The sequence below is a fragment of the Leptopilina heterotoma genome, unplaced genomic scaffold (assembly GCF_015476425.1).
Source record: "Leptopilina heterotoma isolate Lh14 unplaced genomic scaffold, ASM1547642v1 Lhet_18, whole genome shotgun sequence".
Taxonomy (NCBI): Eukaryota; Metazoa; Arthropoda; class Insecta; order Hymenoptera; family Figitidae; genus Leptopilina; species Leptopilina heterotoma.
In genome coordinates, this window is record NW_025110896.1 from 1,532,905 (window position 1) to 1,547,705 (window position 14,801).

Consider the following 14,801-nt stretch of genomic DNA (forward strand, 5'->3'; position numbering starts at 1 on the left):
TTAAGATTAGACTTTTTGTAGAAAAAAAATAATTTATTGATGCATTAAAATGTACAAAACATGAGTGAGCATTTCTATTTTTAAGACTATTTTGATTACAAATAATACTGTTAAAAAAAAGAATAATTATTTGTTAGAGAAATTATTGAAAAGATTAATTTACATTTTTTCGTAAGTATTCTCATGTCCACAGGTGGTGCAAGTTTTTGTATAAGTATCTTCCTCTTCATCATAGGTTTCTGGACCGAATTTGTGAACGTGAGAACCTTTTTGAGTTTTATCATACAACGAACTTCTTACTTCCATTCGCAATTTTTTAATCTGAAATTTTTTCGAATTATTTTCAATATTTTGATATCGTATCTTATATAATAATTGAATTAGTTGATTTTAATAAGAATAAATAAATAAAGTTGATTTTAATAAATATATAATTAAATAATAATGATAAATTTCAGTGACAATGAAATTAATTTTCCCTTCTGGTCGAATTTGTAAAGAGAATATTTCTTCAGAGATCTTGGAAAATTAATTTAAATATCGAGTGAGTATAATTACCTTTTTATTAAATTTCTTGATCTTCATTCCTTCTCGTTTTTCATCGCGAACTTCACGTTCGGTCATTAAATTCTCCTCCGTGCCCCACACTTCAAGTGCACGTTTTTCAATTTGCAATTGTAAATATAATTTCATTTCACCCCAACGTGGATTATGAGGATTTTGCCTAACGATAAATTTCAAAGCTGGCTCTCTTTTATCTAAATCACAATCTTTCAATAAATATTCTGCCTTCGCTTCAGTTCTTGTTATCAACGAATGCTTTCCATCATTGTCCCTAAGAAACAAAAAACAAATTTTCAATATTTTAATATTTCGAAAAATAAATGGAAAAAATCAGAATATTTACCTGCATGCATTACAAACTGGATAATCAAATTTCTGAAACATGAAGGAATCTTTAAATTCTTTTTTGCATTCCTCGCAAACAGGTAAATCACTCACAATCGGAGCAGGAGTGTCCGCAAGTTTTATCTATAAAGGAAAAAGAGAAAAATTAATAACGAAAAGGAGAAAAATTCGAACAAAAAGACAGATAATTTTTTACTAGTTCTTTTTCTAATTCGTCGCTTTCTTCAATTAGAAAACCAGCTCCGCTGTCAACCACACGTTGACCTTGAAGTTTAACAACTTTTCCCACTGTAGCTTCAGGATTTTCGCTGAAAATTTGTAAATTGCAATGTTTAACATAATAGTATATAAATTTTTTTTGAATAATTCATGACAATTTGAATCAAAGAAGCTAAAAATGAAGAAATGGTAATAATCGTAATAATGGTGAAAATAGCAGTAGAAATATAGTTGAGTAACAAAATTAGAATAGAGAAGTTAATGACAGAGAAGCTTTAATTGACTAATTATTTCTTTTGATATTTCCCTTACACTTTTGCATATGGATGAGTGACAACTTTAGATTTTTTAAGAAGCAAAGCTTTCTGACGATTTCGCTCCGCTCTTTTTGCATATTCCTCCGGAAGATCGTTTTCCTGAAGGTCTGTACCTTCGAGGTTATGTTCCATTGTTGTCTCGACTATTATTATTATCTATTATTTGAACTATTCCAACTATTTCAATTTACAAAGTTTAATAATCAAACCCAAATGTAATATTTCATTATAACAAATTCGGAATAGCGGTTATTTTTCTTACTATTACTATTAAATTTTCTTTCTCTTTGTTTATTCCCTTGTTTACTTTAACGCACAACACAACTTTTCGCCATTTTTAAAAACGTGCTTTAAATCCTTTAAATATCCATTTCTAGCAATTTCATTGGTTGTCCGAATTTCAGGCCAAACTTTCCACCAATCAGAAAGCATGTTTTAATTTGACAGATCCCGGCCGAAAATATCGTCTGCTTTCGGTTCCATAACCTCAAAATCCATCGGAATTGTTATTAAAAAAAGGATTTCAATTATTGCGGCTTTCATATAAAAATTAAAAAAGTATTTACGGAAATATTACGAAAAAAATGTATTTAAAAGTACAAATACCCTCGAGATGGAAATCAGTGATTTGATATTATTATTGTACAACTTTTTAACATATAGGTGCTAAACTTGAAACACTTAACAGAATCTTTATTATTGTTGCAATTTAAAATTACATATTCTATTCATGTGTGAGTGAAATAATAATCAATCTCGATGTCGAGGATTGATAACAATTGATATTAATAGTGGGATAAATCTCTGTATCTCTTGCAAACAAGATTTATCAACGAGAGCAAGTATACTTTTTGAAAATGTAAGTGTTCTAGGGTATTGATCTTTCTTATGATTTTAAGTAATTATAAAATTAATTCAATTAATTATAGTGAATAAAGCTAAAAAATATCCTGTAATAGAATTTAATTAATTGTATGTTAGTGTTTAAAGTATTGTCTAGTTTGCCTAAATCATTTTTATATTGATTTCTTCGCTATATTCAATGTTAATTGTGTTAAAAATAATTTACTTTTATTGTTTAATTTATAGAGATAACTTATTGGGGAGAAAATGTTTGTGAGGAAATCTCTCGTTTCGTCATGCAGCGCTATAAATCGTTCGATGAGCACAATAAAAGAATTGGCTTTTATAAATGGAAAATGGGTCGGAGCAAAGAGCAACGAAACTTTTCCTGTTTATAATCCTGTGGATGGTAAGAAAATCGCTAATGTTCCGGATATGCACGCTGTCGATACTCAGGAAGCAGTAAATGCAGCCCAGGAGGCTTTCAAATTATACCGAAAGACGACCGCAAAAGAACGGAGTGATCTTCTTCGTTCCTGGTACAATTTATTGGTGAGATATTTTTTTTTGTCTTCCTTCCGCTCCTTGTGTTTTATTTCTAATGATCAAATTTTTAAGGTCCGAGAAGTTATGATAATACAAAAATAGAAATAATAAGAATAAGAAAATTGAAATAGAAAATAGAAAGAAAGAAATATTTTTCATTTTATTTCTAATTATTAGGTGAAACATTCGGAGGACTTGGCAAGTTTATTAACAATGGAAAATGGAAAATCGTTAAACGAATCAAGAGGGGAAATTCGCTATGGCAATTCATTTGTCGAATGGTTTTCGGAGGAGGCAAGACGCGTGAATGGAGAAGTAATTCAAGCACCGTTTCCCAATCGAGAACTACTTTTATTAAAACAACCAATTGGTGTCGCTGGATTCATAACACCGTGGAATTTCCCTCACGCGATGATAACCCGAAAAGCTGGAGCAGCCCTCGCTGCTGGTTGCACTTGTGTCATAAAACCATCGGCAGACACTCCGCTCACCGCCCTGGCGATCGTCGATCTAGCCGAGAAAGCCGGTTTTCCAGCTGGCACCGTCAATTGTATAACGTCAGACGTAAAAAATTCCATCGAAGTCGGCAAGGAACTCTGCAGTAATTCCAAAGTTCGAGTCCTCTCATTCACCGGATCAACACAAGTCGGTAAATTACTCTACAAACAATGTGCCTCGACAATGAAACGCCTGAGTCTCGAACTGGGGGGAAATGCTCCTTACATTGTTTTCAATTCAGCCGACGTTGACGTTGCTGTTAATGCAGCGATGGCGAGTAAATTTCGGAATACAGGCCAAACGTGCGTTTCGGCAAATCGATTTTTCGTACAGGAGGAAATATTCGAGAAGTTTAGGGAAAAATTTTTGGAGAGAATCAAAACGGAAATTAAATTGGGCGATGGATTGAAGAATGGAGTGACGCATGGACCGCTAATTAACGAGAGTCAATTGGGAATTGTTAAAAATCTCGTCGATGATGCTGTGAAGAAGGGAGCAAAAATTCATTGTGGCGGTGAAGTGGTAAAGAATCTTGGACCACTTTTCTATTCACCGACTTTATTAACAGAAGTCACGAAGGATATGGAGATTTATAAGCGAGAAATTTTCGGACCCGTGGCTGTTATTCATAAATTTAAAAACGAAGAGGATGCAGTTAGGGAGGCAAATGATGTTAATGTCGGTCTTGCCGGTTACTTTTTCTCGCGTGATATTTCTCAGGTATTTCGTGTAGCGAGGAATATGGAAGTTGGAATGGTGGGTGTCAATGAGGGTATAATTTCCTGCGCGGAAGCTGCTTTCGGCGGTGTCAAGGAGTCCGGAATTGGACGAGAGGGTTCCAGTCATGGTATCGAGGAATATTTAGATATCAAGTACGTTTGCATAGGCAATGTCGAACACTAATTTTCGTTTCGAACCCTTGTCTTTTAAAGAAGATATTTTTTAATTTGAAATTCTGTCGAAATTTCAATTTTGAAAATATTCAATTCTATTTACAAGTAAAGGGTTGCCACAAAACTTTAATTTTCTTTTCCTGATTTCCAGACAAAATTTTTTTTCCCTGACTCTAAAGAACATCAATAACTTCTTTTTTAAATAAATATTTAATCATTATTATTTTTCTATAGGAATTAACTTTTCGCTGAATTCACTGACTTGTGGCAACCCTGAAGTAAATTTCAGGGAAAAAAAAGACATTTTCTGTTGAATGTACAATTTTTATTGAGACGAGTAGTGTAGATGTTAAAATACCCATCTTTAAAAAAGATACAATGTGAATTAAAATTAAGTGCAGGATAATATTAAAATCTTTTTTTCATAGGTGATTTTTTTTGTTTCTTCTCAATAACATTCAACCAATGCTACCTAAATTGTTTAATTATATACAAAAACAAAAATGAATTGTGTACATCATTGAATTGTAACGAAATTGATTTAAAAAAGAAATTGAAAATTTTCAAATTGGAAGACTATACAATTTTCTCTCTTTTCTAGGCAGCATTGGTTTTTCTTAGTTTCTAAAAAATCGTAGGATAACTATTGCTAGTCTTCCATAAAAACAGTCTTCCAAAAAACGTGAAATCGCGTTAACAATAATATGATAATAATATTTTTGTCATTAAATATCGCGCGAAGGATAAGGTTTTTTTTCTTCGATTTCCAGTAAAATAATATTATTAGAAGTAAAATTGTATTCATGTGATACGATATAAGTAAATACATATACAACAAAAACATGTATGATACAACTTTTTTTTGTTCTCTCAAAATTTACCTTAATAATTAAGTGGTGATGGTATTAAAATTTGCATTCCCCCTGGGGGAGGAGAACATCAACAGTTTTTGAGTCCGTGCTTCTCAATATATTTCTCGCGTGCTTCCGCGATCATTTTTGCCTTTCTTTCCTGAAAGGAGAGTGCACCTGGCACTTTAATACCTTTTGTCATTTGTATCGGGTGCTTTGACACCGAACTCTCCTGGACATTTGGCGGCGGCGACTGTTCCGGTGTATAAGTCACTATGCCGTCAAGGAGATTGGCAATTGTAATTTCCGCATTTCTTGTTTTCACTGAAAAATAAAAAAAAATTTTAATGCCTTTTAATAATAGATTGCAATGTAATTAAAAAAAAACATTATCTTGACTTTGTTGACAAAATTGAAAAATTTATATCTAAAGTAAAATATTTACTCGGCACGAGATAAATTTTCCACCAGATAAAAAACAAATGGGTAAATTAATTCAGGGTTGTTGCAAAAATTTACTTTTGTTTTTCTCTAACTTTCCCCTGATTTTCAGACAACATTTTAATGTTTTCTCTGACCTTAAAGAATGTTCTAATTCCCTCTAACAATTATTAGATACTAAAAAAAAATGTTCTATTACATTTATTTACAAATTTCTATAATATTGTAAAATTATTCGAAAACATCAATAACTATTTTTAAATAAATATCTAAAGATTATTATTTCTTATTTTTACTGATAAATAAAGAAAATACGTACACAAATCGCGGAGAACCACATTACGTGGTACCATGGGAAGTACTTCGTTAACACGTTGAGCCATTCGCAGCATATCAACACTTCCAACTTGACGTGAAGTTGAACCTCTGCTCTGAGCTCCTCTACTTTGAGCTCCTCGATTTTGCATTTTTTCACGAAGATAACGTTTTTCATATTCATTCTTATCGGAAATAGTGTGCGTACTTGTTTGTAGATGAAGATCATTTGCGATCTCCTTCTCGACTTCTCGCACAAGAATCTCTTGATCGGTATTTCTCTTAACTTTAAGATATTTTAATGTGAAAATAGTGTAAGGTACAAAGAGAAACCAAAGAACATCGATCCATATCGTGGATGCAACTGATGTGAGTCTCACGTCAACAAACTCAGGCCTTTTTGCTTTAATGACACAAGGTTGAACCGACGATTCAATTCCAAATGGCCATGAATTAAATTTCAATAAAGCCACACGATTATTAGTCGCACCAAATTCAGGTTGCAGGGCAATATTACATTTTGTTGTAGCAAGAATTTGTTTTATATTTTCCATTAAAACATTTTTACTACTCATGTCCATTTTGTGCACACCTAACGCCTCGCTCAACGAACTTGGAAGTTCCCAAACACTTGGCGTCACTGTTTGGGCAACGCGACGAATCACAAAATGATCCATTGTCGATATTTGATTTGCTATCAGGATCCTTGTATCCGGATCGCGTTCCTCACTGTCGGGAGCAATTTTAACGATAATTCCAAAAGATAGACTAAGACCATTGTGTAGATATACTCGCAATGGTCGACAATCTGGAAGAATCGACGCCAATATCCAAATTTGAAGACTAATTAATAGACGAATTACGACCAGTACCAATCCCAATGGAGCATACAGAAGTAGAGACACTAGTTTCCAGCCACTGGGAAATCTGAAACGTAAGCAAATTTAATTAAAAAATTATTCCTCCTCAAATGTAATAATATAATTAAAAAATTTCTAAACAATTGAATTTTGGTAAAATCTTTTTAAAATAATTGAATTTTTGAAAAATACAAAGTAATCAAATTTTTGAAGAATTTTATTTATAAATATAAATATGATTTTTCCGAAATTTTAATAAAGAATCTAAAGAAGTAAATTAAAAAAAAATTTAATTTTCTTTGTTCGAAGATAAGTAAATCTTAATAAAGTATAATAAAACAATTCTAAGAATTAGTTTTTTAAAAATATTCTAATGTAATTTTTCGAAAATAATTGAATTTCTTAAAATAATTTTTGTATAATTGTATAATTTTTTTATAATTTATATAATTTAAAAAAAACTAAGTAATTTTTATAAAGAATTTTAATAAGAATTTTCCACAATGATTGTTTTCTCTAAAATGTTAAAAATAATTCTAAAAAAATTGTAATGTTTGTATTATTTTTTGTACCTATGTGTTTGAATTTTCGGAATTATGATTCTTTGAATCATTTTAATTGCATATTTCGAAAATTTAATTAGAAAGTTATTTTTCACACTAGAAAAATTTAAATAATTTGCAAATTATACTAAAAATGTGGTATTGTGTTGCAATATTTGAAAGAAAAGTAAAAAAAGTCGCAATTATTTAAAATAAGTCGAAAAAGTCATAATATGCAAAATCTGAAGTTTCATTTTATCAATTTCCCTGACAATTTATTGACATTAAAACTATTTTCCCTGACAAAATTCTTTTTACAGGAAAATATAAAAGTTACTGAAAATATTGAATTTTAAAAAATTAGAAGCTAATTTTCATTTTTAAAACATTTAAAGATTTTGCGTTAACATTTTTTTGATACCTAATTTAATTATTTTCAAAATTTGCAATTAAAATAAAGCAAAATAATCTAGAAAAAATTGTATAATAAGAAAAATAACCAAAGTGTTTAGAGGTTAGATTTGAAGTTTTCATATTAATAAATCGCCTCTATAAAAAAGAAAAATGACAAAAATGATTACATTTTACAAAAACATTTTTCCTACACATATACATAGATTTTTTATGTATTAAATAGTACATATACAGACAACTCACTTTGACATTAAATGACGTAAACATGCAAATATGAATGATATGCTATTAATTCAAGAGATTCGAGAATAAAGTTTAACACTTGAAAAAGGGGTCAAAGTCAATAATTTAAAAGAAAATGAGACTTTTTTCCAGTTTTACTTACCTACTTTCGTCGAATAAGTCTTTAATATCAATTTGTGACATTTCTCACGACAAACATCTGTTACACCAATAAATGATCCGTAAACTATGTTTTACCTTAGAGTCATTAATTATATATCGGAAAAAAATTAACTTGGCAATGAACGAATTATTATTTTCCCCGAAAATTGAAGTGAAATATCGTATTAATCAACAGCAATTTTCATGAAATTCAATAACCTTTTCTATTCAACAATCAGCTGTGATGTTATATTTGCTTAGTAACTTTATTTATAGAGAAAGTTTTTTTATTCACGTTGGCTAACCTGTGTGTCTAGAAATATTTATCTTTTATTCCACACAGGAAAGTGTTCAAAAACAAGGTTCAATATTTTACGAATAGATAATAATTGAGTAGAAATTTAAAGTTAATTAAAGTTCAGAATTAATGTATAAACAATTATTGAATATTGGGTAGCATAAAACAATCTTTAATTAAAGCATTTGGTTGCTTTTTTCAATTTTGCTGTTTTACTTTTTCGCGCGCAGGTTTGAAAGTATTTTGCTGACCTGCGCACTTCCGCCGTTATTCTCACAGTTTGCCGGCAGACGCCATTGTTGCTGCTCATCATCGTGCGTTATTTCTTGTTTGTTCAACGTGATATATCAATCGAAAATAGTAAATTTCGCGTTAATAAGTATCCCCATTAAGTGATTTTAAAGAATTTATTAAATATTTACATTGACAAAGTGGATGAAAGTTTATTTTTTGTTATAAGTTGTAGCGCGCCGGTCGTGTGAACCCCGTAACACATTGTCCTCCATGCAACGTTTTCTCATTTTTCTTTGCTAAATTTTCAATAAAAATGTCGATGATTCGGTAATATTTGTTAATAATTTCGCGAATAAATTAATAAAAGTGTCGTGTGTGTGTAAATAATTGTCAATCTAAGATTATTTATGATCTATTTTTTGACAAAAGTAAGTGTATAGTGTACATTGCAACGGATCGGAGGAGGTTAGTTCATGGAAAATGTCGCCTCAGTCGCCACCAATGTTTTTGTTTTCATCTCAACGATCTCAAAAGAGCAACAAATGTTTACAGGTACCACAAGTACAAACAAAGGTAGAATATTATTATAATCTTTACTTTTAGAACGAAATAATAGTCCAGAGAAGTTAAAAATAATTTCACAAAGCTGTGGAATATACAAAAGACTAGAAAATATTATATATTTGAGAACATTTAATATCTGACAACATATTTTTTATTTGCCCCCCTGGCCCCTAATGTGTCAAAAAAATATAAAATTTTTTTTTTATATGATTAGTCCAATTAGTAAAAATTCGACCCATATTCAGAAAAACTGTCTTAATTTTTTACTCTCGCGTTTCGTGACCATTTTTTTTTGAGATTTTACTATTTTCGCGCCATCACTTCTCTTGGTCCATATTGGTCCATAGAGATACTAGGGAGACAAGTGGAGGAGAGATTTTTTACTCTTTTTTCTCATGAGAAACAGCTGATTCTGCGTATTGCGTACAATACGTGCGCTTTAACGACTCACACAACGTTTTAATAATAAAACACATATATGTAAATGATTGAGTGTGGATGTGAAATGTGATTATTGAAAGTTCTTTAATCTCCACAACTACCAGAGTTTATCGTGGAATGTTCACTCTTTATCTAAACATTCATTCCTTGAAATAAAGTAAGAATTTTATTCGATTTTCACATTTACCTAAGTATAATGAATTTGTCGCAAAATTTTACTGCAGTGCGTGAATATAAGTGAAATTGTCCGATTTGACATTTCATTTTGACAGCTGGTGAATCATTATTGGGGAGAATTGTAAAGGAAAATTCTAATTTTCAACTGTCAATTTCTTTGAAGGAAAAAAGTGTTGAGAAATGATTGAAGAAATTAAAGAATACATGGAGTACATTTTTGAGATCTTTTGGAAACGATAAATGCGTTCAACTTGAAAGATGTAAAAAAGTGAGGTTAGGTTCTCTTTGGAATTAATAGCTATGAAGAGTCCCTCATCGCAATCTGTAAGCAAAAGTGTTAATTTGGCCAATGGACATCAAAATGGACATTTGAAAATTCTCGATAGACAAAAATCACGAACGAATAAATCGGGACGAATTGAAACAACTAATTTTCATCCTCCAAATAATAGTAAGTTTTCATGAAAAGATTTTTGTTTTCATTTTATTCATTTTATTCAGAGGCTTACAAAGTAGCTTAGACTAGTTTTATTAGGATTTTATGTTTGAATTTTATTTTCATTGTGAATTCGTTTAAATTTGTAGTGTGCCAAATAATTTCGTAACATTCGAGAGACGATAGTTCAGTTTTTTTTGAGTTCTTTACCTATTTATAATAAATCAATACTTTTCATCTTCTATTTTCTTGGAAAACAGTGTCATGAATTTAAAAATTGAACCGTTCGATATTTGTTAAAAATTTTATGTTACTTCGCTGAATAATTCAAAGAAGATGTTAATTATTATAATGCATTTCAAATTCAATTTTATATTTAATTTTTTATTTTTAAAATTTATTATTCTTTCTTTTCCTTTTTTGTTCCTAAAGTTTCGAACGTTCAAACGAACTATATTTTTTTAATTGTTTTTGATTTGCATTTAAAAAAAAGTATATTAAAAAAAATAATTTTGTACTAACTATCAGGCTTTGCACTCATCTACTAAAACCTAATATTTACCACCTTTTTTACGATTAGCTACTATTTGGATACTTTTTTAAATTTGTGACACTAAAAGCCACTTTTTTTTCTTTTTGAAAATTTGCACTATATAGGTACAAAATATTAATCTCAACAATTTTAATAAAATTCTTAGAAACAATTCAAAATTTTTGTTATAAAATTCTTTTAAATCAATTCAATTATTTACAAAAATTTTTTCGCAAGAATTCAATTATTTTCACAAATAATGAAATTCAAGTATTTACTAAATCTACTATTTTAATAAAAATTCTCAAAAGGATGCAATTATTTTTAAAACATTTAATAAAATTCTTCGCGAAAATTAAATTAGTATACAGAAATTTTCACAGAAATTCAATTATTTGAAATACGATTTTGAAGAAAGTTTTTCGACAGAAATCAATTATTTTTACTGCAATATCAATTAAATTATTCGAAATAATTGAATTACTCCTTTAAATTTTTATAAAATTCTTCAAAAAAATTCAATTATTTTTAATACAATTTTAATTAAATTATTCGAAATAATTTAATTTATGCTTTTAATTTTTTATAAAGTTCTTCAAAAAATTTCAATTATTTTTACAAATAACAAAATTTTTCATAGAATTCAATTATTTTTTAAATAAATTTAATAAAATTCGTTGCAAGACTGCAATTATTTTCATAAATAATAAAATTCTTTAGAGGATTTTTATTATTATTAATACAATTTTAAATAAATTTCTCGAAAAATGTATTTATTTTCAAAATTTTTATTAAAATTCTTCGAATGAATTCAATTTTTTTCAAAAATTTTCATAAAATTCTTTATAAGTATTAAATTTTTAGAAGTAATTAATTATTCTATTAATTATTTATTTTTGTATTTGAATAAATAAATTCTTAAATTTAAATTAAATTACAAAATTTTTCATAAAATTCAATTATTTAAAAAAAAAATGTAATAAAATTCGTTGCAAGAATTCAATTATTTTCATAAATAATAAAATCCTTTAGAAAATTTTTATTATTATTAATACAATTTTAAATAAATTTCTCGAAAAATGAAATTATTTTCAAAATTTTTATAAAAATTCTTCGAATGAATTCAATTATTTAAAAAAAATTTCATAAAATTCTTTATTTATTAAATTTTAAAAATTAATTAATTATTCTATTAATTATTTTTTTTTGTATTTGAAGAATTGAATTCTTGTAGAACTTTCTGATAAGAATTGATTTAAAAATGAATTTCAATTAAAATTTTTAGATAATAATTGAATAATAAACGCGTTATATTATAAATTTTGAGAAATAGTTAAATTTCAAAAAGATTTTACAGTAAAATTATTAAAAATATTAATTCCTGTGGAATAATAAATAAGTGTATATATATTTATTAAATAAAAATTATTTTGAGTAATTTATGTAAATTTTTTAAAATTATGTAGAAAAATTACTCTTTTGAAAAATTTAAGTTAAAATGTTTTGAATATATTTAAAGTCTCGTAAAAATTAAACGTTTATTTAAATTTTCAATTTAGTATTTAGAAACTTCTTCAAATTTAAATTAAATAAATTTTTTTATTTAAAGAATTTTAAGGAATTTTATTATTTTACTTTCAAAAATTATTTTTGAAGAAATTTAATTGAAAGTTTAGAAAATAATTGAATTTTGCAAACATTTAGAATTGAAATTACTAGCGGGATAAGAAAAAAGTTGGCAAATTTAATTTTTCGATAGCCACTTTTTTAGTCTTAAAGCTATTTTTTTCTACTTTTTTTTAAAAATTAATTATTAAGTGCGAAGTCTAAAATATTTAATTTACATTATTTTTCAATTGAATAATTTTTGAAAGTATATAGAATTTCGTTTATTTGAACCATCAACACTTTAGAGAAATTTTTTTCTATGATATTTTGAGATGTAAGCTTCTGGATAAAATTGATGGATAGCAGATTTTTTAGAAGAAAAAAAAAACAATTATGGAATTTGTACAAAAATATTTTTTTGTAGGTTTGGGAAAACAGCAGTTGGTTTCTTTAAACGGAGGTACAATATGTTGCAACAGTGTAGAAATCGACGAAGCTTTAGCTTGCGACGTGACACCAGTAACAACACCAAAAACAAAAAGCACTTGTGTACATATAAGAGAAAACAAATGGTACGATGCAGGCAATACAATTTCCGTTGGAGTTGCCGGATCAAGTTTAAATCAAACCCTCGAGAGTATGCCGTTAACTTACAATTCGTGCCTAAAAAATATCTACGAAGAAACACAAAACTCAAATATCTTTCAACAAACAAATAAGAATCAAACTTTCGATTTCCCGAATGATTTCAATAAAAACTCATTCGTTAACTCTCGAGTCGATGGCGATTTAAAGGAGGAGACAAATAGTTTGAATGACAGTCCAAGAAATAGTTTACCACTTTCCTGCAGTAGCACAGTTTCATCTTTGAGTGAATTTTCACCATCGGGAAGTTTTCAAGAAGAACAACAGCAGCAACAGCAACAACAACAACAACAGCAATTATCGCCAGAAAAAGGTAAACTTTGGCCGTTGAATACTTCTTTTGTGAAAAATGTCTTCTCATGGAAGAGTAAAGAACGTTCCCCAAGTGCCACGAGTCCAACAAGAAATGTCGATCGTATTGGCGGTAGTCTTGCACTTATTCAACAACCAAGACCTGCAAATTTACCCGCAAAAAGTGCAATCGAAGAGGAGAATCACAGACGACAGTATAATGCAATTTTAGAAGCGGCGAGAAAACGTGAATTAAAAGAGGAGCGCGAGCGAAAAAATCAAAGAGCACAACAATTGCGCGAAGAACAAAGACTCGCTGAGGATTCATTGATGTGGAATACACAAGTTTTGTCACAATTCGAAACAGTGAGGAATACAAAAAAAGTACGTGATCTATGGTGGCGTGGTCTACCACCAAGTGTTCGTGGTAAAGTTTGGAAATTGGCAATGTCCAATAATTTGAATATAACGGCAAATTTGTATAATCTCTGCTTGGATCGTGCACTATCGAATCCAATAAATGAAACACTAGCGGCTATAAAATTAGATGTTTCACGAACATTTTCATCGTTGTGTGTATTTCAAGACGGTGGACCATTAGCTGAAAGTTTACAGAGTGTATTGGCATCGTACGCTGTCTATCGTCCCGATATTGGTTACGTACAGGGAATGAGTTTCATTGGCGGTGTTCTTACATTAAATATGGATGCAACCGATGCGTTTACATGTTTTGCAAATCTTCTGAATAGTCCCTGTCATCATGCGGCATTTAGCTTGGATCAAAAGCAAATGAGTATCTATTATAAGGTTTATTCGAGTGCACTTGCCAATAAATTGCCAAAGATCTATTCTCATTTTCAAATTGCTGGCTTGAGTCCAGATTTATATCTACTCGATTGGTTGTACACTGTTTATGCTAAGGCAATGCCACTTGATGTTGCATCGAGAATATGGGATATATTTTTACGCGATGGCGATGAATTTTTATTTCGCACTGCACTTGGTGTATTGAATTTGTATCAGGAGGAATTATTGAAAATGGACTTTGTCAGGGGAGCGCAATTTTTAACAAGGCTACCGGAAAATATTCAAGCTGACGCTTTATTTAACAGTATTAGTCAAATGTCAACAAGCGTTGGCACGACTACATTCCAACAAATGTTAGCTCAAATTTCTTCAGTGTAAAAAATGAAAAAAAAAAAAGAAAATGCTTCCTTGTGATAATAATAGAAGAACGGGTAGTTGCAATTTTTTTTAGCGGAGATATTTTACAAATTTTTTCATAATATAATTGCTATTGAGAAAAATGAAGAAAAAAAAATACTAAGAAAAATGGTGCTTCGCTCCCTGTGATTCAGTTCAGAAATCAGAATTATATTCTTGATGAAACACGTGGTATCATTAGGTAATCTAAACTTTTTTCTACACATCTTGAACTATATATTCTAAAGGTTTGAGAGAGAGAGATTAGAATTAGATTTTAGCTTTTTGTTTTATTTTTCTATTTTCTACTCATGAAAAATTTTTTTTTCAACTAATATTT

The 14,801-nt window shown here is 29.1% G+C and overlaps 4 protein-coding genes across 4 annotated transcripts; 2 read left to right on the top strand and 2 right to left on the bottom strand.

Moving 5' to 3' along the window:
• Positions 1 to 18: 18 nt before the first annotated feature.
• Positions 19 to 1,789, bottom strand: LOC122499915 (DNA repair protein complementing XP-A cells homolog). Its single transcript, XM_043608498.1, has 5 exons — positions 1,441 to 1,789; positions 1,106 to 1,217; positions 908 to 1,032; positions 559 to 835; positions 19 to 321 (listed from the first exon to the last, which is right to left on the bottom strand). Exons 1-5 carry the CDS (start codon positions 1,575 to 1,577, stop codon positions 160 to 162), a joined length of 813 nt encoding a protein of 270 aa, XP_043464433.1. The 5' UTR covers positions 1,578 to 1,789; the 3' UTR covers positions 19 to 159.
• A 121-nt stretch (positions 1,790 to 1,910) lies between these two features.
• LOC122499914 (succinate-semialdehyde dehydrogenase [NADP(+)] GabD) lies at positions 1,911 to 4,389 on the top strand. The gene is made up of 3 exons (XM_043608497.1): positions 1,911 to 2,304; positions 2,535 to 2,840; positions 3,012 to 4,389. The coding sequence occupies exons 2-3, from the start codon at positions 2,556 to 2,558 to the stop codon at positions 4,233 to 4,235; spliced, it is 1,509 nt and encodes a 502-aa protein (XP_043464432.1). The 5' UTR covers positions 1,911 to 2,304; positions 2,535 to 2,555; the 3' UTR covers positions 4,236 to 4,389.
• Positions 4,390 to 4,535: 146 nt separating this feature from the next.
• LOC122499916 (lipid droplet-regulating VLDL assembly factor AUP1-like) lies at positions 4,536 to 8,291 on the bottom strand. Its single transcript, XM_043608499.1, has 3 exons — positions 8,034 to 8,291; positions 5,837 to 6,759; positions 4,536 to 5,400 (listed from the first exon to the last, which is right to left on the bottom strand). The coding sequence occupies exons 1-3, from the start codon at positions 8,072 to 8,074 to the stop codon at positions 5,165 to 5,167; spliced, it is 1,200 nt and encodes a 399-aa protein (XP_043464434.1). The 5' UTR covers positions 8,075 to 8,291; the 3' UTR covers positions 4,536 to 5,164.
• Positions 8,292 to 9,365: 1,074 nt separating this feature from the next.
• Positions 9,366 to 14,482, top strand: LOC122499899 (TBC1 domain family member 14-like). The gene is made up of 2 exons (XM_043608475.1): positions 9,366 to 10,197; positions 12,747 to 14,482. The coding sequence occupies exons 1-2, from the start codon at positions 10,047 to 10,049 to the stop codon at positions 14,441 to 14,443; spliced, it is 1,848 nt and encodes a 615-aa protein (XP_043464410.1). The 5' UTR covers positions 9,366 to 10,046; the 3' UTR covers positions 14,444 to 14,482.
• Positions 14,483 to 14,801: the final 319 nt, after the last annotated feature.